Source organism: Daphnia pulex, chromosome 9, assembly GCF_021134715.1.
Source record: "Daphnia pulex isolate KAP4 chromosome 9, ASM2113471v1".
Lineage (NCBI taxonomy): Eukaryota > Metazoa > Arthropoda > Branchiopoda > Diplostraca > Daphniidae > Daphnia > Daphnia pulex.
Genome location: NC_060025.1, coordinates 8,820,194 through 8,844,863, shown reverse-complemented (window position 1 = coordinate 8,844,863; position 24,670 = coordinate 8,820,194). Strand labels below are relative to the sequence as shown.

The 24,670-nt window shown below is 37.9% G+C and overlaps 4 protein-coding genes and 3 long non-coding RNA genes across 15 annotated transcripts; 5 read left to right on the top strand and 2 right to left on the bottom strand.

Moving 5' to 3' along the window:
• The first annotated feature begins 2,969 nt into the window (after positions 1–2,969).
• On the top strand, positions 2,970–4,498 carry LOC124203147 (magnetosome-associated protein MamJ-like). 6 transcript variants are annotated; one of them, XM_046599791.1, is made up of 3 exons: positions 2,970–3,342; positions 3,422–3,763; positions 3,824–4,498. In XM_046599791.1, exons 1-3 carry the CDS (start codon positions 3,328–3,330, stop codon positions 4,406–4,408), a joined length of 942 nt encoding a protein of 313 aa, XP_046455747.1. In that variant the 5' UTR covers positions 2,970–3,327; the 3' UTR covers positions 4,409–4,498. The 6 variants fall into 6 exon arrangements, with proteins under 6 accessions (XP_046455747.1, XP_046455751.1, XP_046455745.1 ...); XM_046599795.1 differs by having other exon boundaries at positions 3,210–3,342; positions 3,422–3,751; XM_046599792.1 differs by having other exon boundaries at positions 3,256–3,348; positions 3,422–3,751.
• Positions 4,499–4,559: 61 nt separating this feature from the next.
• On the bottom strand, positions 4,560–7,013 carry LOC124203149 (galectin-4-like). Of its 2 annotated transcripts, none has more exons than XM_046599796.1 (6): positions 6,614–7,013; positions 6,457–6,548; positions 5,695–5,905; positions 5,372–5,539; positions 5,198–5,286; positions 4,560–5,119 (listed from the first exon to the last, which is right to left on the bottom strand). In XM_046599796.1, the coding sequence occupies exons 1-6, from the start codon at positions 6,635–6,637 to the stop codon at positions 4,792–4,794; spliced, it is 912 nt and encodes a 303-aa protein (XP_046455752.1). In that variant the 5' UTR covers positions 6,638–7,013; the 3' UTR covers positions 4,560–4,791. The 2 variants fall into 2 exon arrangements, with proteins under 2 accessions (XP_046455752.1, XP_046455753.1); XM_046599797.1 differs by lacking the exon at positions 5,695–5,905 and adding an exon at positions 6,103–6,298 and having other exon boundaries at positions 6,614–7,001.
• A 50-nt stretch (positions 7,014–7,063) lies between these two features.
• Positions 7,064–9,927, top strand: LOC124203145 (transmembrane 9 superfamily member 3-like). Its single transcript, XM_046599785.1, has 10 exons — positions 7,064–7,261; positions 7,348–7,543; positions 7,606–7,964; positions 8,026–8,157; positions 8,220–8,386; positions 8,455–8,680; positions 8,748–8,956; positions 9,031–9,177; positions 9,246–9,329; positions 9,398–9,927. Exons 1-10 carry the CDS (start codon positions 7,184–7,186, stop codon positions 9,540–9,542), a joined length of 1,743 nt encoding a protein of 580 aa, XP_046455741.1. The 5' UTR covers positions 7,064–7,183; the 3' UTR covers positions 9,543–9,927.
• Positions 9,928–10,028: 101 nt separating this feature from the next.
• Positions 10,029–15,561, top strand: LOC124203146 (longitudinals lacking protein, isoforms A/B/D/L-like). 2 transcript variants are annotated; one of them, XM_046599786.1, is made up of 10 exons: positions 10,029–10,137; positions 10,210–10,285; positions 12,111–12,358; positions 12,435–12,518; positions 12,586–12,667; positions 12,730–13,157; positions 13,226–13,298; positions 13,368–13,478; positions 15,013–15,172; positions 15,250–15,561. In XM_046599786.1, the coding sequence occupies exons 3-10, from the start codon at positions 12,182–12,184 to the stop codon at positions 15,386–15,388; spliced, it is 1,254 nt and encodes a 417-aa protein (XP_046455742.1). In that variant the 5' UTR covers positions 10,029–10,137; positions 10,210–10,285; positions 12,111–12,181; the 3' UTR covers positions 15,389–15,561. The 2 variants fall into 2 exon arrangements, with proteins under 2 accessions (XP_046455742.1, XP_046455743.1); XM_046599787.1 differs by lacking the exons at positions 15,013–15,172; positions 15,250–15,561 and adding an exon at positions 13,887–14,378.
• A 322-nt stretch (positions 15,562–15,883) lies between these two features.
• Positions 15,884–19,653, top strand: LOC124202490. Of its 2 annotated transcripts, XR_006878186.1 has the most exons (9): positions 15,884–15,982; positions 16,043–16,329; positions 16,379–16,671; positions 16,870–17,074; positions 17,139–17,303; positions 17,366–17,431; positions 17,496–17,877; positions 17,946–18,136; positions 18,208–19,653. It is a non-coding gene; the product is annotated as an uncharacterized LOC124202490 (long non-coding RNA). The 2 variants fall into 2 exon arrangements; XR_006878187.1 differs by lacking the exons at positions 15,884–15,982; positions 16,043–16,329 and having other exon boundaries at positions 16,656–16,671; positions 16,923–17,074.
• Positions 19,654–20,889: 1,236 nt separating this feature from the next.
• On the top strand, positions 20,890–21,463 carry LOC124202736. Its single transcript, XR_006878323.1, has 3 exons — positions 20,890–20,993; positions 21,183–21,336; positions 21,411–21,463. It is a non-coding gene; the product is annotated as an uncharacterized LOC124202736 (long non-coding RNA).
• Positions 21,464–22,392: 929 nt separating this feature from the next.
• Positions 22,393–23,899, bottom strand: LOC124202568. Its single transcript, XR_006878236.1, has 4 exons — positions 23,709–23,899; positions 23,549–23,628; positions 23,364–23,482; positions 22,393–22,951 (listed from the first exon to the last, which is right to left on the bottom strand). It is a non-coding gene; the product is annotated as an uncharacterized LOC124202568 (long non-coding RNA).
• Positions 23,900–24,670: the final 771 nt, after the last annotated feature.

The window sequence follows — 24,670 nt, the reverse complement described above, 5'->3', positions numbered from 1 at the left end:
CATATACAGTATACGTGACGTTTGCCGCAAGCTTAAATTTATCTGAGTAAAAAAGTTTTGAGTTTACGTGGTTGCCGTATATGTAGGCCTAAACAAAAGTTACCGATAAGTTATATCTATCCAAACAAAGACTTCCCTCGGGCGGTTCTTAAATCAGTTCAGAACTAAATCTAGACAATTTAAGTGAATATCGTTAAATATGAGTATACTAATTGGTTGCTCCTTAATTTTCGTATGTGAACAATCATTAGACCTTCGTCTGGCTTTGTTTAATGAACGAATTGTATCAGAAGTTCGCAATAATATATCAAAACTTCGACGTTCACTCCTGACTTTGTATCGACGCACGATTCTACAACTTGATATATATAGGATGGTTTCTATTAGTTTATATTCAAGGATGTGATATATGATAATGTTACTCTAATTAGATTAATAAGATGTCAGGCTTAGCCCTAGTTCTTATTAATTCTCTTTAGATGGTTTACATCATCATTCACTAAAATTTACATAAATAATCAAGATTAATAAGATTGTATTGGTTCTAACATACGTGGACGACAATTCATCGGATATCATGATTATCAATCGAATACGAGAACGGGTAATTGGAAAATTACTTTAAGAAACGCATTCTTCGTAATTACATTATTATTGTTCGTTAATGAAAACACCAATTTTTATTGGTTCACTAAAGCACCAGCTCATTTGAGTCATTTCCCAATTGAAACAATCTCTGGTGAGCTCCTTTTTTGCAGCTGTGTTTTCAATGTATATGTGTATTTCATTCCAATTCGCCCAGGGTAGATTTGCATTTTCATTCTATTTTGAAATTGCCTGCATGTAATAAGATATAAAACATTTGATACAATGAACATGACTTATAATAGCATCGTGAGTGTTTGATACCAGTTTAATTTGAAAAAGCCAAAGGTTGCGGTAACATTCCAAGAGGCTTAAGACTAGCAGTTACACCAATCAAGTTCTCCAACTATTTTTTTGAAATACCCAGCACACCTCCTCATTTAATTGTCTTTCCTTGACTGATACTTAGACGCTGTAACGGTTAATGACAATATAGTCAAATATGTTTGGTCAAATATAAAATATGTCAAGAAATAATTGGTGTGAAATCACTGTCGTTGATTCCATAATTTTAATCAACTGCATGGAATTAACGTGTATGAAAATTGATTCTGATATTAGTTGTATTCAAAATTTTACATTTGGGATGAGTAGTTTCCGTTGTAGAAATGGTCTTATAATGACAGAATCTCCAATCATCTATCGATACACATTGGCTATTAGAATATGATTCTTACATCAGCAGTTACGCTAATCAAATCCGTTTCGAAAATTTGCTTTCAACAAGAAGTCATACCATAGTTAACCATGTTGAGCTGAACAAAAAAGCATTTGTTCCATTTTCGTGTTTATTTGACATAGGCCTAATAGTGCCATCACGTGATGGCACTAACATAAAATTTCTCACGAGTTATATATTCAGCAAATAATTTGTTAGACATCTTTTACGATTTCAACTCCCACTTATTGCCTATAGATTTGTCTTGTGATTTCCTTTCAGGTCAAAATTGTGCTGCTTTAGCGACTCTATGAATCACACAGATTATGTCTTATTCTGTTTTGTAGCAAACTCCTTGAAATTTAAAGATGATGGAGGTTGCAATTGGCTGTTGAGTGTTGAGGTCTGGAAGCATAAATACATTAGTGGGAACTGGGAAGGTTTATTAATAGAAAGTCACACATTTAGAAATAGCGATACAATTAGTCTACTTGGTTCCACTTTCAAATCTTTTAAGCGCTTTAGACTGAGATTTGAAATTCGTTCGTTGTTTCCTTCGAAAGTATTATTTTCGTAATTTTCGTACTTTTCGTACTTTCAACTATCAAATTGCCTAATTCTAAATCATGAACTGTTTCAACAAGCAAGTATAGCGCCGTACTGCACAATAATTTGTATCACCCCCCCATTTAATTGTTTTAGATCAGACAGTTTAAGTTCACGTACATCATCGTTACACTTCACAGATCTAAGTCTTTCTTATTCTGGGGTTATCCCAGTAACATTTGCTAGAAATCAACACTACGTTTTAATCTCATCGATCCAGTTGAGAACAAAAGTCCCTCTTCTGGTTGTGCTCGACGACGATATTTAACGAAGAGTGTATGATTTACCTGATTAAAAAGTAACATAAATGACTTAATAAAGGGTATGAACTCGAAATTTCGTGGATGATTGCTTCACGCTTAATATGTAATTACCGTACGACCATCCAAGAATTTCCAAAATAAAATGACGCTGAAAGATGAAAGTCTTGAAGATTAAAATAGCTCATTGTATCATCTAAAGAAAAATCTCATAGAAAGCTATTACTCAGCAAGTTAAAATGAATGTAGGTAGAAAATCCTTCAAGGTTTCATCCTCGCCATTTGATAAAAACGGCAAACATTAGGTTACGCAATCCGCAGATGTCATTTAGACCCTTGGAAGAAGTTCGGAATTTACCGAAAGAAATGGAAAGCGACGACAGGTTGAAATGGTACAAGTACGTCCTTATTTAAGTGAAAACCTGGAAGAACCCGAACAATAGCATAACTGAGCATAACCGTTTCAACTATTTTTCTTACCCCTGCAATCCTGTGTAGATCTATTTTTTTCCCTTGAGAAATGTATTAGAGCAGAGCGAAATAAAAATGATTACATGCAAGTCTGGTAGGGCGAGGTAAGAGAGAGGTGGGGTTTCTGCTCACAAACATGCGGCAAAAGTCCATCCATTTTCCTGTTTATAGTCTGCGGTGCGTCGAATATTTAATGCAGCAGACGTTTTGGGGTTTGCGCTTAACTCTCACTGGTGCCTCGCATCCTTAACTGTGTGGCAACACGAGCAGAAGCAGGTGCCGTCGTCGCTCAAAAAAGTGAAACTAGACGAACGAACGCAGGCCAGTCGTAAATTAGACGATGGGAAATCACGTTCGCTAATCGTCTGCTGCTCCTGCTGCTGCTGCTTCCTCCCGCAAGCTGTGAGGCAAATGAATACATTACTCTCGGTTGCGTTTTCCCTTTCTTTGGTGTGTCGTAAAACTACTAGACGAGACAAACAGCGCAGAGCTCAGCAGCATGCTACCATTCAGGGCTTCCTTATTTAGTTAATGGGTAAAAGTTGAGTAAGAAAGAAATCGGCCGAAAATAAAAGGCTGGAAAATATGTGCAAGTCGACCACTATATAATCAGCATGTTTGCAGCTTTATTCTTCAGTCAGATTCAGTCTGCCGAGTAAACAACAACTTTGACTCCTCTCATTCGCCATGAATCGCCTTCACGTAAGTGTATGGACTATAATTATAAAATTTGGCCTTTTTAAAGTTGAATATGGATTCCATTATTTGTTGATATTTTCAGAGAGGAAGCATTGCGCTGTTGGCTTGTCTGCTTTTGCTGCAACTGTCTACCGGCTCCGCCGGCCCGGTCCGTTCCAACCGGATGACTAGAGTATTGCCTCGCAGCTTCGGTAACATCCAGCGAGTCGCCCGCAACGACGCCAATGTGGCAGAGAAATACTTGCAGACTAGAATTGCGGATCCCGTAGCGACTACCCTGGAACCTTCAGCGCCAACCACCGAAGTCTTCTCACCTGTATTCGATCAGGAAACTTTGCATTTGTCAACTAAAATTCAAGATGACATTAGCCCAGCCGTTTTGCCGGAATCCGACCTGATCGATGAGCCAGCAGTATTGTTATCAGTATTTGACGTCGACCATTCCAGTGTCGTAGATGATACTCCACTTTTGATTGACTTTCAGGATGTCGTCGAGCCTGTTCCAGTAGTCGAAGAAGAAATAGCGCCGGAAGTCGAAAAGCATTCCGACGATCATTTGCCGATCGAAGAAGTGCCAGCGATTGCGCCGCAAGTGGAAGATAGCCCTGTCGATCTTAGAATAGTAGCAGAGGAGCCTTTGATTGTAGCCATCCCAACAGCAGCACCCCAAGTCCCTGCTTTTGTACATTCTGAACCAGTGGATGTTCCTCTGGTTGATGAACCGGTATCCGTAATTCCAACTGTTTCGCCAGCTGTTCCGATTTTTATCGCTTCTGTGTTGCCATTGGAACCTGTCGAGTCGCCGGAAGCGGTTCTAGAGAAAGTGGAGAGTGAAGCTCCGGTTTATTCGCCGCTAAATTTGCCCGTGCTGGACCCTCTTCCCCCGGCTTCGTATCCATCCAGCAATCCTGTCAGATCCGAGTTGAGTTCCCATTTCCCCAATCGTCCGTTCGGAATCCTGCCGAAAGCGAGGGAGCTCGGCTTCCCACCGGTCTCCAACACGCGTGAAAATGTCCTTCGTGAAATCAACTGGAACGCCAAAATCGGTCGAGCTTATCGTTCAAGCTGATTTAATTCTATTCAATCTTTCATTTTTTTAAATTTCGCTTCAAATATTTTTTCGTCAACGGCCAATACATCATTTACAAGTTTTTCTTTTCGTATTGCGTTCAGATATCAGATAATTGATTTCACTAAGAATTTACAGCTGCTGGAGCAACTCAATGTTATTTTATTTTTATTGGTCTATATCCCCACAGAATAAAAGCAACAAATCAATTTTTTTTTAAATGCACCCAGACATACCACCTAAAGGGAATTCTCGACGATTGGAAGCATGTTGCTCTTAACCACGATTGCAAAGGGATAATCATTTGGGAATTTCTAACAGGTACTTTTGTGGCATACATTTGATGTCGTTGGGAATGTGCATTATACGTTTGGCCCAGTCTTTTAATAGGCGACGACTTTGTGGATGATAACATCTCCGTCAATGGACACCGAGTCGACCATATCGGCCGCAATACGATGATTGTACGTGGCGATGACGGATCCATTAACCGAAACTTCAAAGTAAGACGGTTGACGTCTGATGGCGAGCACGAAATTATTCCCAGGTAATAGATTCCTAGGGACCGCAACCCGTTGTTCCGACCCCCAGCTGCCAATGAAGGAATTCATGACGATGGTGCGTTGCCCACCTTCGTAACGAGGGTTGAAGTGGAAAACCATAGTGGGATGAGGATAGGACTGACATCCCTGCTGCAAGTTAATGTGGAACCTTGGGAGAAAAATAAACAAACATAAGTTTAACTTCTCTTAATATAAGTTTGAATTATCACGATTATGTAGTATATACCTGTTGGGATGCGGCTTAACTTGTCCGTGGACTTGAATTTCATTTCCCACTGATAGAGGTCCATTAATCAACGACGCAAATGGAAGCGGCTGGAAATGTCGACATGGAAATAAAGGTATAAAGAGATAATTAAACTGATGATCTATATAGCTTCATTTGCTAAATTACTATTACCGGGTATGCCACGTTGAGGCGGTTACTCGATGGAAATGTCGGGAAAGTATTTGCTGATCGGAATTCAATCATGCTAACTTGAACATCTCCAGTGATTTGAAGAGTGTTAGCCTCGGAATACGAAACTCGGTGGATGTACTCACAGTGGTGATTACCATCAACGGTAATCTAGACGTGAATCAATCAAATGAAAATTATTATCACAGATGATTTATTTCGAAGAATAGGAAACGTGACACACCGAAAAAAAAGCCCATTGCAAGACGGACATGCATAGCAATAATCAGATGCTGGTGGACGACGTTATTTGGACAGTGACTCACCAGATAAGAGGACGGACTAGTGAAAATTTCAATTTTGAAAGGCTGAAGGCGTTTGAAAGGAAACTTGTGTGTCGTCGTTCCCTCTTCGACACCCCATTCCTTGTTGAGTTTACTATTGCGGATGACCCAGTTTGTGTCAAAATGTGAGGTCAGTTGAAATGCAATATCTCCAAGTTCCCGTTGCTGCCCACAAACCAAGCTCACACAAAACCTGGACAAATGACAGACAAAGTAAGCACAAACGGCGATAAACAAAGCAGCAACATTTTTTGAAAAAATAGGTAAATCCAAGATAACAAAGTATTTAGAGCATATAGCTACGAAGCAAAGATAACCGTGGTGAATGTAAATGAAAGCTAAAGCGGCAAGAGATTGACTCGACATGTGTTATCTGAAAAGAAAGCGAACCGAAAATCGATCCGGCAAACATCTTATTTCCATAAAAAAGTGCCTATTCTTGGCAAAGGGTAACGTGGATCGTTCTTCCGGCCCCCAGGATGAAGACGGAAAATTAGTATTGCGCACAGTCTGACCCTGGTCGAAACGGGCATCGAAATGGAAGACGCATTGCATATTTCCCTGATGTAACAAGTTGATGCCAAACCTAATTTTATGAAGCAGGAGGGGAATAAGGCATGTAGGTTTTATATGAATAAAAAATCTATATTTAGTAATCTATCACTACAATTACAGAAATGAGCTAACTAAAGAAATGCATAGAACCGCTTCAAAGTTGGATATCACACAGTCATACTGTCTTACCTGTTGCTGTTGTAAGTGGGTTGACCATGAATAACAATAAGGTTCCCTTGCTGCAAACGACCTCCAGGTAAGCTCATCACACATGGAATAACCTATAATATTGCAAAAAAAAACTTCATTTTTTTAAACTGAAAAACATTGTAATCTTATACCATACCGGATTATTAATAGTTGTGTTCATCTTCAAAAGGTTTCGATACTCTCAAACAAATGGGATAAGATCTGGCTTTCAACTAAAAGGGCTCAGATGTATTACAGGTTATTATAGCTACAAGCACATTTGTTATCAGTAAACTTTTGCTTTGGAGACCTTGTGTCATTCACTAATAAAGTCACTGATAAGGTGACGAACCTTATCATTCATTGGAATTCTTTCACCGACGATTATTTAGATTTGCGTAACTGTAAATCTAAACGTTAATGAATGACTTAGCATTTCAATGAAGCCATATTACCATAAAGGAAATTAATAACTGTGTTATTAATAACGAATTGAAACTAAATTTTCCTACTCTGCTCGTTGTTTACAACTGTTGTTTACATAATTCTCGCCATCTAGTGTTAAGAAAAACAAACTTTCTCGACTGCCATCTGGCGATAGAAGATACGTTTCGATCTCTGCTGAAAAGTTGACGTGGCTGTAAAGTTGTTTGGCATCAAGTTATCAAAAAGGTCTATGAAAACGTGATATTGTTTGAGGAATTATTTGCTGGATATAACCGCCACCATGATTTCTTCAAACCTATTTGTATTGTGTCTCCTGTTACTTTCAGTTTTTGTAGGAGGCGATGAGCACAATCACATCGTAAGTCGAGTCAAATTGCGTGACGTCTTCAAACCGGCCTTTCTTCTACAAGCAGTTCTGATAATTTGTTTCTAATTACTTTTCAGTACGAAGAAAATGAAGAAGTCGTATTGTGGGTGAACACTGTCGGTCCCTATCATAATCGACAAGAGACGTATTTGTACTTTTCATTACCATTCTGTAGTGGCCCCAAAGAAACTATCAGCCACTACCATGAAACTTTGGGAGAAGCATTGCAAGGGGTGGAACTTGAGCCAAGCGGCATTCCAATTGATTTTAAAGGTACCCATCAAACTTATTTCTGTATTAAATAACATGCCATCATTTAAATATTTCTTTGAAAGGATCTATATCCACAACTCCATACTGTGAAGTGGGGTTGTCTGAGGAAAAGCTAAAGGCTTTTACGTATGCAGTTAAAAATCATTATTGGTATCAAATGTATCTTGATGACCTTCCTATATGGGGAGTTGTTGGAGAAATTGGGGAAAACAATGAACATTACATCTATACCCACAAAAAGTTTGAAATTGGATTCAATGGAAAACAAATTGTAGATGTCAATCTAACATCAGAAAACAAAGTGAAGCTTGAAAACGGGGCTGTGATTTCATTTACCTATGAAGTTAGTTGGAAGAATTCTGCTGTCAAATTTGAAGATCGCTTTGACAAATACCTTGATCCAAATTTCTTTCAACACAGAGTATGTTCCAAAGTTTCAATTATTAAAAAAAAAAGTTGTTTTAATATTTTCCTTTCTCTAGATCCATTGGTTCAGTATCTTCAACAGTTTTATGATGGTCATATTTTTGGTTGGTCTAGTCTCCATGATCTTGATGCGAACTCTGCGGAAAGATTACGCCAGATACAACAAAGACGAAGAAATGGACGACATGGTATCATGAACAATGTTTCATTCGAGGAAGAAATTCTTTTAGCAGTTTTGATTTCCTAATAGGAACGTGATTTAGGAGATGAGTATGGTTGGAAGCAAGTACATGGTGATGTTTTCCGTCCATCCGCTCATGCTACATTTTTCTCCGCCCTTATTGGAAGTGGTTATCATATTACTGTGGTTACCATCAGCGTTATCCTTTTAACAATCGTTGGAGAATTGTACACAGAGTACGTTCTCAATATTTCGTTTACAATTTTTTTTTGTTTTGTTTGCTAATAATTCTTCTTTTTTGTAGACGTGGTTCGCTGATTAGTACAGGCATTTTTGTTTATGCTGCCACGTCACCAGTCAATGGTTATTTCGGCGGCAGTCTGTATGCGCGAATGGGCGGCAAGCGATGGATTCGACAGATGCTTGTTTCCGCCTTTCTTGTCCCAGCTGTTGTCTGTGGTACCGAATTTTTCATCAATTTTATCGCGATATACTATCATGCCTCAAGAGCCATTCCATTTGGATCCATGGTAAGTTTCCCCATCAGTTGCAACGCCTTAAATAAGGACTGTTTTTCATGGAGTTACTTTGTTTCAGGTTGCCATCACCTGTATATGCTTATTTATCGTTTTACCTTTGACGTTGGTGGGCACGGTGTTGGGTCGAAATTTATCTGGTCAGCCAGATTATCCATGCCGCGTCAATGCCGTCCCTCGTCCGATCCCAGAGAAAAAATGGTTTATGGAACCTGCAGTGATTGTTGCACTCGGTGGAATTCTTCCTTTCGGGTCTATCTTCATTGAAATGTAATAATTATTAATTCCTTTTATATGTACATATATTTTTCATCTTGCTAACCGAAATTCTTGTATTGCTTTAGGTATTTCATTTTTACATCGTTTTGGGCCTACAAGATCTATTACGTGTACGGCTTCATGCTTCTCGTCGTTTTGATTCTAATTGTAGTCACCGTTTGTGTTACTATTGTCTGCACTTATTTCTTGCTCAATGCTGAAGACTACCGATGGTAATTTTATTATCATTTCACCTGTTAACGTTTACTAAAGGTGAATAATTTTGTTTTTCCATATCTAGGCAGTGGACTAGCTTCTTGGCAGCAGCGTCAACTTCCGGTTATGTCTACATGTATGCCATCTACTACTTCTTCTTTAAAACCAAGTATGAATTTACTTCAAATTTCTCACGAATTATTGGTTTGATTTTGACTTTAATTGTCTCTTTGACAGAATGTATGGATTGTTCCAAACTGCTTTTTACTTCGGCTACATGGCACTTTTTAGCCTTGGATTGGGTGTTCTGTGTGGAACTGTTGGCTACATAGGTTCCAGTTTCTTTGTCCGAAAAATTTATTCAACCGTCAAGATCGATTAAATTAATTGGAGGTGAATGAGGCGTCTTTTGCTTGGCTGGATCGCCCTGTATAGATCCTTACAGCACAACTCGCTTTCTAATTGTTATTTGGTCCTCTCTTCGTCCTTTAAAGAAATTAATGCTAAATCATTTCAGTTTCTCATCTGTCCCATTGTTCACCGACCAGTTCAGTCGCATTACATACCCAAACCATGTGGAATAATGTCTCCTCATATTTTAGAATTTATATTGCTTACAATCAATCGATGTAAGCGGTTAATAGTTGTTAAGACGGAAACACTGCATGGGGCTGGGTCGATTTATGTCTATTGTTTAAGGATAAAGTGTCAAAACCCTTCTCCATAAAATGTATTATTGTTCAAATAAATTTGTTTTGATCAATCAAGCAATTCGATTTATAGGGTCCCTTCAATAATCGTAAACGCCGCGCAAACGAGAGATAGCCAATGGCCATCGATTCTTTAAAAATTAAAAAAAAAAAATAGGTGGCGTCGCTGTTGCTCGATGTGTTCGGCAGTCGACACCCATGGAAGCATTGAAGCAGTTAGCATTGAAGTTGAGAAATTCCAAATAGCAAAAGAGGCATCATTCACAAGTAGAAAATTTGAATTTTGAATACTTAAAACCCATCATTAAATATAACTTTCTTTTTTATTGTTGTTGACAGAAGTTGAAAATTGCCAAATTGGATAGATAATAAGCAAAGAATACAGACCACGAGCAAAACTCGCCGATGTCCAACGTTTGTTTTGGGTCACGCCTATTGCACTCCGGAGTCCGGAGCGCTCTAGTGTCAAAAGTGGCTATTGCACTCCGGAGTCCGGAGTCCTCTAGCGTCAAAAGTGGCTATTGCACTCCGGAAAGGAAATATGAAGTCATTTATGGCGACGAATGGCAAATAACGACTGATTCTGTGTTTTGACTGGTTTTGAATTCATTAAAAATTCAATTAAGGGTAAGAAATAAATTTGCAATATATTTATAACAATCAAATATATTTGAATTTCATTAATAAACACAAATAGCCATTAGCCAATATAAAAGATGGGACTTAGTTAGTATTGTTAACTTAGCTAGAGTCGGAGAGTCCACCATTGAATCAGTACCTTAGATTCAAATTGCAAATAAACAGGAATAAAGTAGAATTTATAAACATATCAATTCAGGGTGATGTTTCTTGATAAACATTTCAACTTCTTGCTCTATTCTTCTCGGCGTTTGAACCCAAAGCAACCCATCATCAAAGGACAAGGCGCTTCCATATTCCACTCTTAAAGGATCTTTGATTGACGCCGCCATATGTGGCAATTCTTTCCTCTCTTAAATCAATTACTTTTTCATTGTCAGTTCATTCATGTGATGACAAAGCACCGAGTGAAACTGAACACGAAAATACCAAGTATTTTTTCGCACTCACAATTCAGTTAAAATGTCTTTTGATATTCTCACTATAATAAAGTAAACTGCAACGGCATGTTAACTTAGTTTTGTATTGTTTTGTTTCAAGATATGAAAGACGTGTCTAGCTATTAGTTTATTGGAATAAGGGACACGGACATTGAATGGTTTATAGCGTGAAATCAGCTGAATCACACGTTACGTGTCAATCAGCAGAAATAGTGAGTTGCTGGTCAATGCGTTTCAAGGTCACAAACAACCCCTCGAACTCGAAGCCCCGTTCTGAGAACTCCGGCTCGACCTTCAGGCAAGCAAGGGGGCGACAGAGGGTGACTCACTATGGCGTGTGTTTATAGCGTGTTTAACAACCTAAATTTATACTTTGAATAGAATGATCTCTGTGTAATATAGCTGAATCACACGTTACGTGTGAATCAATCAGCAGAAATAGTGAGTTGCTGGTCAATGCGTTTAAAGGTCACAAAGAACCCCTCGAAGCCCCGTTCTGAGAATTCCGGCTCGACCTTCAGGCAAGTAAGGGGGTGTCAGAGGGTGACTCACTATGTCGTGTGTTTATAGCGTGTTTAACAACCTGTCTAAATCCTTACTTTGAATATAATGATCTCTGTGTAATATAAACTGCAATGAATCCTTTTGGTGATATTGATATCGAGGCTTATGAAGAATTTTGTGTGAGTAGGAATTGTGGTAACACCTTAGCAAATAGAGCAAGAAGTTTAAATTGTTAACAAGAAATATCACCCTGAATTGATATGTTTTATAAATTCTCCTTTATTCCTGTTGCGAGACACTTAACTATATTTACAATTTGAATTTTAAGGTACTGATTCAATGTTGGACATAGTACTTTATCTAAGTTAACAATAACTAAATATAAATTCCATCTTACTACTATCATTATCCGACTATTTGTATTTATTAGTGAAATTCAAATATATTTGATTGTTATTTATTTTGAATTCAAATAAAAACCATTCAAATTTCAAAACACAGAAACAGAATGCCATTCGCCGCCAAATGAAAGTACTACATGTTTCCTTTCCGGAGTGCAATAGCCACTTTTGACGCTAGAGGACTCCGGACTCCGGAGTGCAATAGCCACTTTTGACACTAGAGCGCTCCGGACTCCGGAGTGCAATAGATTTTACCTTTGTTTTGATGAGAAACATCTTTTTGATAATTTTTTTTTATTGTGAACACCCAAAAGAGATTAGAGAGAAATGGGGACTGATCTAAGAGAGTTTTGTCTGAGATGGAACAATCATCACAACACTTTAATATCGGTCTTGGATACCCTTCTCACGAAAGAGAGACTTGTTGATGTCACCTTAGCGGCAGAAGGACAGTTCATTAATGTCCATCGAATTGTGCTGTTTGCGTGTAGCCAGTATTTTGAAGTGAGTTCTAAATGATTGTACAAAGGCCTGTATTAATTAATTTTAATATTTATGCTTTAAATTCTAATCTTTTTAGGAACTTTTAAGCCAGTTGCCTGATAAACAGGCAGTTGTTTTTCTGAAAGATGTCCAGTTTGTTGATCTCAAAGCTTTAGTGGATGTAAGCTGTTTTTATTATTTAAATTTTCATCAACAACGGAACACCCATTTTATTTTCCCATATCTAGTATATGTATAGGGGTGAGGTGAATGTTTCCCAAGATCGACTGAATATTTTCTTAGAGACTGCTTATGCCTTAAAAATTAAAGGTATAGCTTTGTTTAATCTTGAATTGCTTTGTTTGTAACATCAATTTGTCTTTTGTCTATAGGTCTGGTTGATCATCCACAACACAAGAAATTCACAGCTAGTCTTCCAGAAACTTTTCTTCCCTCAAGAACCAAGGCCAGAATGAATGGATCAAATAAGCCCTCCCACATCTCATTAGGGAAATATCCCAGTTCTGTAAACACTGATGAGTCTGCACACTCCCCTGCTGAAGCTAGATCCCTTTCATCCCCTCCAATGCAGATGATAGAAGCATCGTTGACTGGAGAAGAAGAACCTGAACAGGGCGAAGAAGAGAGAGATCTTACACAGGATGAGGAAGAAGATGAAGATGAAGAAGAAACGGAACCTGGCGTGTTCGTAGCTGAAATGGAACCCGATGACCCCTTTGTGTCTGCTAAGCCCGATGAGAACATGGACTCCGAATTCGGTGATGATCATTTTGAAGCAACTGAAAACTGGTCTTATAATGTCAGTTTTTAAAATGAAATTTCAGTCACAATTATAAATTGTTTAATTACTTTCTGTTGTCCATCAAGGATCCCGAAGATGAATACTGGAATAATTCTCAGGAGCAATTCAGTACATCCGCCAACAACAACTCAAATGGAGGTAAAAGATTGTCACACGTTTCAAGGGTCTGATATTTTTACCTACCTCCTGCTACCTCACGCAATGAAGGTTCGGAAACATGGACTCCTACTCCCAATGACGCTGCTGGACCTTCACGAACACGACGCAACAACAAAAAGAATCCTTTATCTTCAACAGTGATTTCCCCAAAAAGCAGAGGTACACTTTTTGATACCTTTATACCTAAATTTTGAAGTCAAAACTAAATGGTCGTTCGGCATTTTTGGTAAAGTACTTCAGTTCGATAACAAATGCTATGCTTGTTGACGGCTTGACGCTAACATATCTGTAGATTAATACCTTGAACCAAAAAAGTGTCTGAAGTTTGCGCGATTTAAATTGTTCATCGTTGTTTTAGATGTAAGTTAGTGCGGAGGGATTAGCTTGTCTTTTTCGCTTTCTATTCGAAAAGTCTACCAGGAAATGCCAGGCTTGTAAACTGTAATGTCATTCTCAAGTTCCGTCAAGAATAGCTTATCAAGGATGTTTAGGAAGATAGGTCGTGCCTTAGGATCGACCTGAATGTCTAAAAATGACTAGGATCGTTTTCTTGTTGGCTTTTTTCAGGGCGAGGAGGGCGAACTCCTCAGGCTGTCCGCAAAACCAAATATGATCCCACAAAGCCTTTCTCTTGCCCGCAGTGCCAACGACGCTACAATCGCAAAGATAATTTACAAGCTCACATGCGTTACGAATGTGGCCAAGACCCGCAGTTCAGCTGCCCTGTTTGCCAGCACAAGTTCTCTCATCGGCGTTACATTCAAAAGCATATGCAGAGGCGACATCCGGCCGAATATGAAGAGTTCCAGAAACTGAATCCTTCGGAGAGCGTTTGATGCTGTAAACTACATTGATCTATTAATAGGCGCCAAAGTAAAAAAACAAATAAGTTTACGTGTTGTTCCTTCGTCGACCCGAACATCTTTTTATAGATGTCGAACTATTTGCTTTTCCTTTGGAATCTAATTTTGTGGATTAATGTTCCTCGGCTATACTTTTGCTTAAGCGCACAGCGTTTGTGTAATTTCTTAGTGTGAATTAAATATTATTTTTTTTGTATTCGGCACTTTCCATGACGTTTATAAAAATAACTCAGAAATGATTCTCAATTTGTGTTTTGAGTTGAATTCTTGATTTGATTTTGGGAGTGTTTTGATGGTGTAAAATTTGGTCATTTCAAATCCATTTGCGCTATTAGGACTTGCATCAACAAGGAAGGCGGTTCCAGTTAGGCGATCCTGGTGTAAGGCAACAACCTCTTTGATACTATATTCGCCAATGATATTCATTTTTCCTTCGTTCTCTTTTTATTGATTCTTTTTATTGTCATCGTCGGATAAAAAGGAGAGAGCTTTTTTTTTTCATTTTTGGTTGGCATATTTCCGTTCTAATTTTTATTTTGGTAGCTAGAGTATTTCTTTTTTATTTATTTCACTAGAAATCAGGCATTTTTTCGTCACTTTTTCGTTCAGATAAGATGTTATTTGTATCACTAGTGTCCGTAATATCATCGAGAAATAGTGGTGCTTTGAAAGGTGAGCATGGAGAATATTCCGCTTATACCCTTATTGCAGTGTATGTCGATTTGACAGTAGTTGTTACAGTAGCTGTAGTAAAACTTATGTTCTTATTTATGCAAATATTCCCAAAAACAGAACGTTACGGAAGTTTAACAAACAATTTATTCGAACAGGACCTTATCGCCGCCGCGTTAAAGCTAAATTGGATGAGGGATTCGATTCTGATGAGCAGAAAATACTTGCTGGACAAGTTCCTACTGCTACCATGGACGAAGCGGGTGTTACAACGTGTACGTGTGGACGGACCTATTCGAAGCGCAAAAATTATATTAGGTACAAAAGACTGAGTGTTTGGCCCATCACTACCTTTTCTTCATTAATTTTGATTATCGTCTTTGTTATTAACGCAGGCACATTACGTTTGAATGTGGCAAAGAGCCGAGCTTTGCGTGCGAATACAAAGATTGCACATCCCGTTTCAAACGAAAGGACAATCTCAAGGGTCACGTAGATCGAGTTCATCTCTCGTTGATCCCTTCTGTTAACTAATTCAGGGTTACTTCCTACTCACTTCCTATTCTCGCCCTGATAAGAAAAACAAATAATCAAACTCTTTGGTTCGATTTTCTGATTGCCATATGATACTTGGCTGCAATTTAGATTGACGTTACAATCCTTAATTGTTATTATTTTGAGAAGTACACGGATAAAATTTTTGCTAACCATTTTCTTTTTATTTAGTTCGTAAGAGAGTGTTGTAAAAAACTTAATTTAATTAAAATCTTTTTGAAGTAGAGGGAAGTAATTACATAACAACTTATATTTAATAAAGAAAGAGTAATCTAGTCTTTATCCTCACTTGATTCATTTCACGCTAGCTAGTGAAAGGCGTGACGAATTCAAGTTGAACTGCTGCGTGCTGTCACTCTGCAAGCAAGCAATCCAGCTACAGATCCAGCGTTCCAGCCGTTCTGTTCTGTCATTTGAACTGGAATCTGTTGGCTGTCGCTAGGTGGCTAAAATGATGTTCACCAGGGAGCGCGAGTGTCTTCAGGGAGAAAATTCGGCCATTTTGTTTTAAGACGCAGCCGAAGTGGGTTACTGCCGAGTGTCCGTAACGTTTCTCATGATGAAAAAAGAAAGGTATTTCTTGTTAGTTTCTTGGGAATATTTAATCTTTAAATTGATGCGTAAAATTTACAGGTGATTTAGCATGTAAATACCACTTAGCCAAGTCATCTAAACTTCTAGTTGAAAGTGCCTGTACATTTTGCCGAAATGTCGTGCCTTTTTTGGCTGTCCTTGTATGTCTTGCTGCCTCTAGATTCAACAATACGTAATCTAGCCTGTAAATTTCACTTGTCGAAGTAATCTGAGCACCGTGGGCCAAAACTGCTCTCCATTTGGCCAAAACTTCGTCTATTCTCTATTGCTACCTGTACGGATTGGTTGCAAATCTCATCCCATGCAGATACTTTGGATTAATGAAAGTAAATTTGTTGATCAATTTCCCTGCAATAATGCAATGAATTTTATTAGTTTATGTTCAGGTAGTAGTTTGCTGATCTATGGAAGCATTTGAGAACAGGGGTAAGTCGGAGCTTTGTTGCTATCATGCGTGTGGTTTTGCTTCAGCTGGTGAAAGGGGTGACTAGTCAAGTTGAGCTGCAGCATGCAGTCTGTTATCTGCTGGTGTTATCCTAAAATGTAACAGCAATCGAACAGTTCTTGAAATGGCAAAAAAAAATAATTGGTTGTAACTATAATAGTTTTTATTGAAATACTGTTTTCAGGTCACAAGATGAACTTTGATAACAAAAATTAGTGATATGGTAATAAAACTTGCTTCTAGAGTTTTACTGAGAAGATTGTCCCCTGTTGAATCAGCTTCACATGTTGTAATTTGTCTTTTGGTTTAACTAGAAGAGAAATTCCTACTCAATTTTACAAACTTTTAATGATTTAAAGAATTTTCTGTTTTTCGGGTTCAAACTTGCTATAACTATTTTCTTTCCTGACTTCCTTAACAGGTTTTCTTTTACATGGGGTACACAGCATAACAGCCCACATCTCTACTTGACAGCTCTACCAATGTGTTCAACAGGATCAGAAGTAACATCAGTGATGCCAAGAATCTAAGGACTTGAAAAAGGTTTCTCATTTTACAGTCATGGTGATCCTAAAGAAGATGAAAATTTTTAAGTTTTAGTTTTTTATGTAGAGACAAATGATGGTGTTAAGTCTGAAGTTGAGGCACATCAATTAGCTTGAAACTAAATTGCTTTTTTTCACACTGCAGTGGCTGAAAACAATGGGATGTACATGGCTCATTTTATCGTCACTCTGGGTGGTGGACATGTTATAACTTATAAAATGTTTCCACAAGAATGCAGTCAACTATTATCAATTTGATTATTAGATGACCTGTTTATTTCTTCTTTTTTTTGCTCCATCATTTGATAAGGTAACCCCCAATTCAAATAATCATATCTTTCACATCTCACTTAAGTTATTGATTATTCTTAGGGTTTATTGTGATGAACTGACAGGTGGATGGTGGCAGCTTAGTTTGATACAGGGATCCATTCTTTGGTAGAGGCTAAAGCATTTGACAGTAGCTATCCAAAATAAGCAACTTGTGTGTATTACGTTTCAGATGGTTTCGATTCGGACTAGCCCGGTGCATCAGTGGGCCCTCTTCCGACAAACCCAGATCAGTTTCATTATCAATGATATTTTCGAATTTTTTTAGAAAATGGCTAATTGGTTTTCTTTTGTGAACATATGTTGGTGATGGACCGGAAATTCCAGAATCGGATGAGATTTACGGCGGTGACTGTAGAACAGGATGCATATTCGGAAGTCATGGGCTGGCTGATGGGCCCGCAACACGTCCAGTAGCCACATCAAGACTCGGAAACGTTTTCGGTTCTCCGTTGCTGACGTCGGCCGTCTTGACTGAGTTGATACCTGGATTCTTCCCGAATCTTCACTCGCTTCGACGACGACAAAGAATTTTTCCGGTTCTAATTTTTATGGTGCAAAATTTCGTCGGTGAATCACACATATTGAGTCATCGTTATTATGATTCCTTTGCCTATAATAGTGAAGCGGGAGCGATAACTGGGAGCAGCTGCCGAATGATTCTGAAACCACGAACTTACTCGTCCGTTTGGTGCGCCGATTCGCCAATTATTTGTTTGGTCGTTTGTATCGCAATCGACTCCAACATCACCGCAATGAACCAAAACTAGGACGCTATTTTGTTGCCGGGAGTTATCAAAGATATCCTATCGGGTAAAATTCCTTCAGAACTATTTCTTGAAACTCAAAAATTTGAATTCTCATTAAATGTTATTGCTGCCCAGTGCTGGATCGTGGATCGAATCATTCGTTCGGCTGAAGAATATCTCGATTCTCTCGAATGACCTGGCGCAACAACTCACAGATCTCGTCCGGGATCAACTCGCTTATTCAATCCCGCCATTTTGGGATCCAGCGAAGAAAACTTTTACTTCTCAGCTGAATTTTTCAGTGTCGTACCAAATGAGGTCGTTGTCCACTTTTCAACAACGGATGCCACTGCTTCTAGTCAATCTGCTGGACCGTATTTGGCTTAAAAGATTCATTTCAGATTTTTTGATTGTTTGAAATTGCCGTGAACTAGTTTGTTTGTTTTTTGTTTGTTTTCTGCAATTCGTCTTGTTGTTTAGCGCCTAGAGTAGCATATCCATATCTGAGTAAGTGTCTAATAGTTTGCGTATTGGCCCAGTCGAAAGTACTGGATAAAGTCTGATTGGCGGCGATCGTGTGCCCTTGGCCAGTTTTAGTGATTAAGAGAACGCTGCCGTAGTTAATGTCGTAAAAGTGGTGATTTATGACTCCGGCCTCTCTAGTTACATTTCGTCGTCAGAAACAAAAAGGTTTTCCATTCAGGGTTCACCATCACTCATACCGGTCTGTTACAGCAGTAGTCAACGGCGTACAGCGAATTTTTTTTATCAATTTTTTTTTTTTTCATTTAAATGCTACAGTGCATTAATGTTAGTAGTTTTGTGAGTAAGAGTTCATTGAGGAAGTATTGGGTTAGTACATGCATGGTTTTATATATTAGAAGAACAGACATGGGAAACATCGGGAGGTAATAGAGGGGGGACATGTGGAAGGAGTAGGAAATGAACCTGGGGCCTTTCTTATCATCACTAGGGGCCGCAATCATGACACAGTGGACCAATATCTAATTTGATAAATCTCGGGAATTTTATCAGATCCGTTACAGGGCTGGCTGAGAATGCTGTGAAATGTTTCAATTTAGGCTACACAGTAGGTAGCTATTGGTTATAGCTAAAAATTGTCACGAGTTACGTGTTTGAATCTTGTAGGACAATGGAGGACTAAGAGGGTAGGAAGCAGAAGTGCTAATACATGCAGTAAAATGCGAATGTATAAGAAAAGAAACGTGGTAAGTTGCAATTTTATTTTTCAACGGGATATTTACATCCATCAGGATGATTCCATTCATATTAGAAATGTTTGGTTAGTAATGTAACTATAATTGCGTATTATAGAGACGTTACATAGTGTTTAAGGATTGATCCACCGTAGTGTTGGTAGTTTTAAATGGTACACGCGAATCTTTCAGTCTTATTCTGCAGTGTTGTGTTAGCAATGGAGGAGTAGGTTTGTCGAATTTGTGTTCTGGTCATCCGTGTGGACAATCGGTTTGACTGAGTGTTAGCTTGTCAAGGTTGTTTTAACTCTTACTTTTATACGGCAGTATAAAACTAAATCAATAAATGTGTAATTGAAATTAACTTGTGCCTAGTTTGTGTTTTGTTTTTACTTTTCGGGTGTTGCAGGATGTAGTCATTGTGGATGGATTACCATTTGGAGTTAATTATTTGACTGTTGGTGATGTGATGGCGGTTTTTTTATGGTGAGAACTGAGAAGATGATTATTTAGTGAAGACCATATTACGTAAGTGTCGATTTCTCGTATTTCTTTGTTATTCTAATGAGTGTCGATTACTTAAAGCGGGAATTATTTCCAATTATAATTTAAACTTTGCCTTATTTTCTGCAGTTATTTTGATTTACTTTACACGTCTCCGAAACATTTATCGGCAGTTGCTGAGATGCGATTTTTAGTGATGACTAACATTTATTGAATCAGCAACAAAGCTCACTTGTTCGATTTTTGAAAAATTGATTTTTTTTCTACTTCCGGTTTTCTCATTTTAGTCAGTAGTTCAGTAAATATTCATTCCACGAAAAAAAGAACCACATTTTCGTGATCCTCGTCAAATTTGTGGTAAAGTTCATGTTTTTTTTTGTACGTTTTCGTACTTCCGGTTTCGAAAATTTTCCTGAACTATATAGTTCAGGAAAATTCTCGATTTTGACAAAATTTTGGATTTCGTTCAAATTGCACTTAATCGACCCCAAATTTCATGGAGATCACGAATATTTGGTTTATTTTGTCAGCAGCTCAACGGTTAAGGTGCTATCGCTTACTTCCGGTCTACTTCCGGAAAATTTGCATAAAACTAGCAAGTGAGCTTTGTTCTCAATACTGCTCTCAAGATTGATTGCTAGGTTTTGGCGAACAAAAATGCGATTTTCAAGTTATCTGAGTATGTTAAGACCAGCCCTTCAAATACTGAGTTTTTAGACGTGTCTAATAGATGGCGTGTCGATCATTGTGTCAGTTATGGGCTTATGGCGTTTTGCTGTCAGAAGTTAAGTTATCTTTTCTTCGAAAATTACCAATGAATTCATAGGTAAATACGTGTGATTTCGTCTGTAACTTGTCGGTGATGTGTTCTATTCCGTGTATATGTTGGATAACCTTAATGTTTTTCATCAACTTACAGTCTGATAACTGAAAACTTACAGTCTGAATGTCGTGCAGCCGGCCGTCAACTATTTTGTTCAAACTCATTGTATTCTACTGAATGTGCCATCGAAATGATACAGGTGACAACCAACACTAGCTTTATAACATGCTGAAACCTTAATTCTTCTCATGTTTTATTAGATTCATCATAATTATCGGCTGTTTCTATTGGACTTGCTAGATCACCAACCCCAGCATGGACCAATCTCTCATTCCAGCTTCTAGAGAATCTCGGATAACTGATTGGCGGTTTCATGTGTAAGTTCACTTGTCATGTCTGTTGTATATGTTTCAAAAGTATTGATCTACACTTACATCTATCTAATGTTTAAGAGACAATTTGAGTGTGTACTGATAACTGTTTTTTATTATTCTTTTAGATCATAGACGCACATTGATGACACAAATTATAAACAAGGTGACTTATTTTTCTTTTTTTATTTACAGGATCTAAACTCCAGGTTTCTAAATTTGCATGGCAGACTTTATGAGAATTCATGTCCTTTCAAGTAAGTCAACAAGGTCACTTGTTTACTAACCTGTTGGCTGCTACCCTTGAATCTCCCTTTTTACTCTCTAAAGCGGGCCATCTTAATTTGAGGTATTGCTTATTCTGTCGTTACAATCTTGTTTGAATGTTATTGATATCCCAATAAATGTTCATTCTGCTTACAGGGTAATCCTTCGCTACTTTTCATGGACTTCATCCACTGGTGAAAACCGACGAGAGAATGCTGTAATCCAAGACTGATAAATTGTTTAATCGTTAGCTAAATTACAAGTGCATATCTGGGCTCCCTTCTTTTCTGTGGCCCCGTTTCCCTAACTAACCACTAACCAACGCCCGCCGGTGGTCACTCACCCGCTGTGAAACCAGGAGGAGGGGAGGGCTCTGGTCGAACGGGGACTTGGAAGGCGCATGATCTGAGGGTCATGAGTCTAACCCGGAAGCCTAGTAGTGACTAATCGCTCCCCAGTAAAACTTGCCTCGCACTCTTCTCTCCTCTTCCATTTCCAGGTAATCTCCCTGGATCTACGCCGACACTGCATGTGCGTTTTTTTAGCAAGCAATCCGCCACCCAATTTGACAAAAAGTGATAGTTTGTTTTCACGGAAATTGTGTCAGACGGTTGAAAAATTTCTAGTTCAACAATCTCATGTAGAAATAGCATCTAGTCTACTGGTGCAAATTGCGATACTTTAAGCTTGATTAATTTAGTTGATGTGTTAAAAGCTATTGTGGGTAGCTACAAAATGGAACTAATTCGCTTTTTCAGAATATTTTGAAGAGAGATCACAAGAAAATCTAAAAACAACAAAGTGATCTAAAACCAAAATATTCAGAAAAAGCGAATTAGTTCAATTTTTTAGCTACCCACAATAGCTTTTAACACATCACCTAAATTAATCAAGCTTAAAGAATCGCAATTTGCACCAGTAGACTAGATGCTAATTTCTATATGAGATTTTTGAACTAGAAATTTTTTAACCGTCTGACGCAATTTCCGTGAAAACAAACTTATCACTTTTTGTCAAATTGGGTGGCGGATTGCTTTCTAAAAAGCCTCGCACAAAAAAAATTGTCTTGAACCGGACGCTCTGTTTAATGAATTGTTTATTTTGCATGTGTTCCAGAATAAATATAGTTTACACATTGTTTATATGTTTTTTATTATGATTATAGATATACAAATGTGTGAATTTGATGTTGGAGATTGTGGGGTTTTAGGAATAGATGTGAGTGGATGTGGGATATGATTTTGGTGCTTATGGGGTTTGGGGAATGGGTAAGTGGAAGTGGGGAAGGTATAGGTTGACAGTAATGTATAGGTTAATAACATATTTTATCACCAAGTACTGCATATTCATTAATTAAAAATATACCTCACTTCTTTTAGTAAATCATAACCAAATACCCCACCCCAACTTCCTCCTCATTCCCCCATCCTGGACATGTTTATTATTTGGTTGACATAAATCTCCCCATCTACTATTTTTTTTTGTTCCTTCTCAATATATAAAGGTTAACTGCAAAGACACAAATAGCAATTAAACACAATATTGGATGTCACTTCTGTAGCACAAAACCAGCAGAATTCGACCCCAGCACCTTGGATGCACAAGGAACAGCAACTTGATGCAGATATCTTTCACCACCATAGGCTGCAACAACACGCCACATTGGACAGCAACATCACTGCTACGTAAACATGAACCTATAACCAAAGTAAAATTAATCTTCAGCATCATTGGAAATGCTGTATGAAATTTTAAAAAATATGCTAAATATCACTTCAAATATTCAACCCAAATATTATATGGCAACATTATCTTATAGCTATCATGGAAACTTAAATTAATAAATTTACATGAAACCAGATGACTCATTTAAGATTTAAACACAAATTCATTTAAACTTTAAAGGATACTCTACAGTGGAACAAATAAACAAAACTTCTTTCAGAATCTCCCTTTAAACAAACTCCCCTTTAAATAATCCATAACAGAACACAACCCTGAAGGAAATAGCTGTTGACTTGACGAAATCCCAAAATGTTAAAACTAACCAATGAATGCAAAGCTTAATCACATTTAATTGTAAAATCTATAACTGGATAAGATTTTCACCTTCAAATAGTGTGTGTTCATGATGTTCACAGCAAAGGTAAATCCGACTTCCATGCAGCCTGCACGATTTGATGGAAGCCCTAGATTGGATGGCTTAAATTCCTTTTATTAAGAGGTGCCTGCAATCAAAAATTACAAATGTTATGATCCACATATATTTCAATCAGTTTAATTATTAATTTTACCATTGTAAAAGCAGAATGTTACTCAGCTTCTCGACGTGGTCGACAGCATGGTTTCCAAGTCTTTCAGCATAAAAATTAGTCTACAAATAAAAAATGAAATTAAACACTTTCAGGCCACTTTCACTGCCCATGCAATAGAATTTAATCGAATCAATTATACCAAGAATAATAGCAAGCTCACGAACCGCCAACCCGAACCAACTAAAACCCATCACATTCTAAGAAATGCCTCACAAGTGGCAATCCAGCTAATTAAGCCAACATTAAAATTCAAAACCTCAAAAATAGAAAGGTCTAAAAATGGCGACTCTTTCTCTCAGAACCTCATGATTCAACTAACAATGAAGTGATGAACCAGAAGGTAGGGGGCCTTAAAGGGCTAGCCTACGCCCAACAACTGAAGACAAACCTGGCCACAAGATGTCATCTTCAGTGTCTCAGCCAACAACATGGTGCCAACAACAATAACATTTTTTTTTTTAATCCATCAAGGGAACTTCACACTTTGATGGGTGGACCAATTTACCAAATTCGTCAATCACTTCAATCAGGCTCTGAAAAGAGCGACTGATTTGGAAGTGGAGGACACCGAACCAACTGCAATTTACTTTGATTTCATCTTCGCTCAACGCCTTCCAGAGATGAGCAACTTCTGCGTTGCTACTCTTGTGTCTTGTCCACCATCTTCGCTCAATTTTAGATTACAAGTAATTCGTATCCTGCGTGTCAGGGCACACGAAATAGCGTTAACGGGATGAATTCTTCCTGCACTGTTTTTTGACATAACAAAATTTACGTTGACGAAGAATACTTCGAAGATTTTTTTCAGTATTGCAAACAAACAAGAAAAGTGTATAGTTAAACTTTAAAGTAACTGAAACAGTGAAACTAATGTTTTTACCGCTAAAAACAATCTAAGCCTTCGTAGTGTTGTAAACAACAAATGTTTGAAGTGAATGTGAACATTATTGTCTTAAAGAACACAGTAATTCAAAATATTTTTGGTAAAATAATTAACCTGCAACAGAAATGATTTTTCTTCAGAAGACATAGGTTGTGAGCTTGCATAATTGGATTAGACCATTTCATTTCTATTGTCACGGGCACCTAGTTGGCCAGGTA

What these genes read in the sequence shown, in the direction of transcription:
- LOC124203145 (XM_046599785.1), top strand. Translation starts at nt 7,184, where the DNA reads ATGATTTCTTCAAACCTATTTGTATTGTGTCTCCTGTTACTTTCAGTT. An exon ending in ACGAAGAAATGGACGACATG is followed by an intron (nt 8,158 to 8,219) that starts GTATCATGAACA and finishes ATTTCCTAATAG; the next exon opens with GAACGTGATTTAGGAGATGA. An exon ending in GGGTCTATCTTCATTGAAAT is followed by an intron (nt 8,957 to 9,030) that starts GTAATAATTATT and finishes GTATTGCTTTAG; the next exon opens with GTATTTCATTTTTACATCGT.
- LOC124203149 (XM_046599796.1), bottom strand. Translation starts at nt 6,637, where the DNA reads ATGAACACAACTATTAATAATCCG. An exon ending in ACACAACTATTAATAATCCG is followed by an intron (nt 6,549 to 6,613) that starts GTATGGTATAAG and finishes GCAATATTATAG; the next exon opens with GTTATTCCATGTGTGATGAG. An exon ending in CCCACTTACAACAGCAACAG is followed by an intron (nt 5,906 to 6,456) that starts GTAAGACAGTAT and finishes TCATTTGTCCAG; the next exon opens with GTTTTGTGTGAGCTTGGTTT.
- LOC124203147 (XM_046599788.1), top strand. Translation starts at nt 3,328, where the DNA reads ATGAATCGCCTTCACGTAAGT. An exon ending in TGAATCGCCTTCACGTAAGT is followed by an intron (nt 3,349 to 3,421) that starts GTATGGACTATA and finishes TGATATTTTCAG; the next exon opens with AGAGGAAGCATTGCGCTGTT.
- LOC124203146 (XM_046599786.1), top strand. Translation starts at nt 12,182, where the DNA reads ATGGGGACTGATCTAAGAGAGTTTTGTCTGAGATGGAACAATCATCAC. An exon ending in TTATGCCTTAAAAATTAAAG is followed by an intron (nt 12,668 to 12,729) that starts GTATAGCTTTGT and finishes TTTTGTCTATAG; the next exon opens with GTCTGGTTGATCATCCACAA. An exon ending in GATTTCCCCAAAAAGCAGAG is followed by an intron (nt 13,479 to 15,012) that starts GTACACTTTTTG and finishes TTATTCGAACAG; the next exon opens with GACCTTATCGCCGCCGCGTT.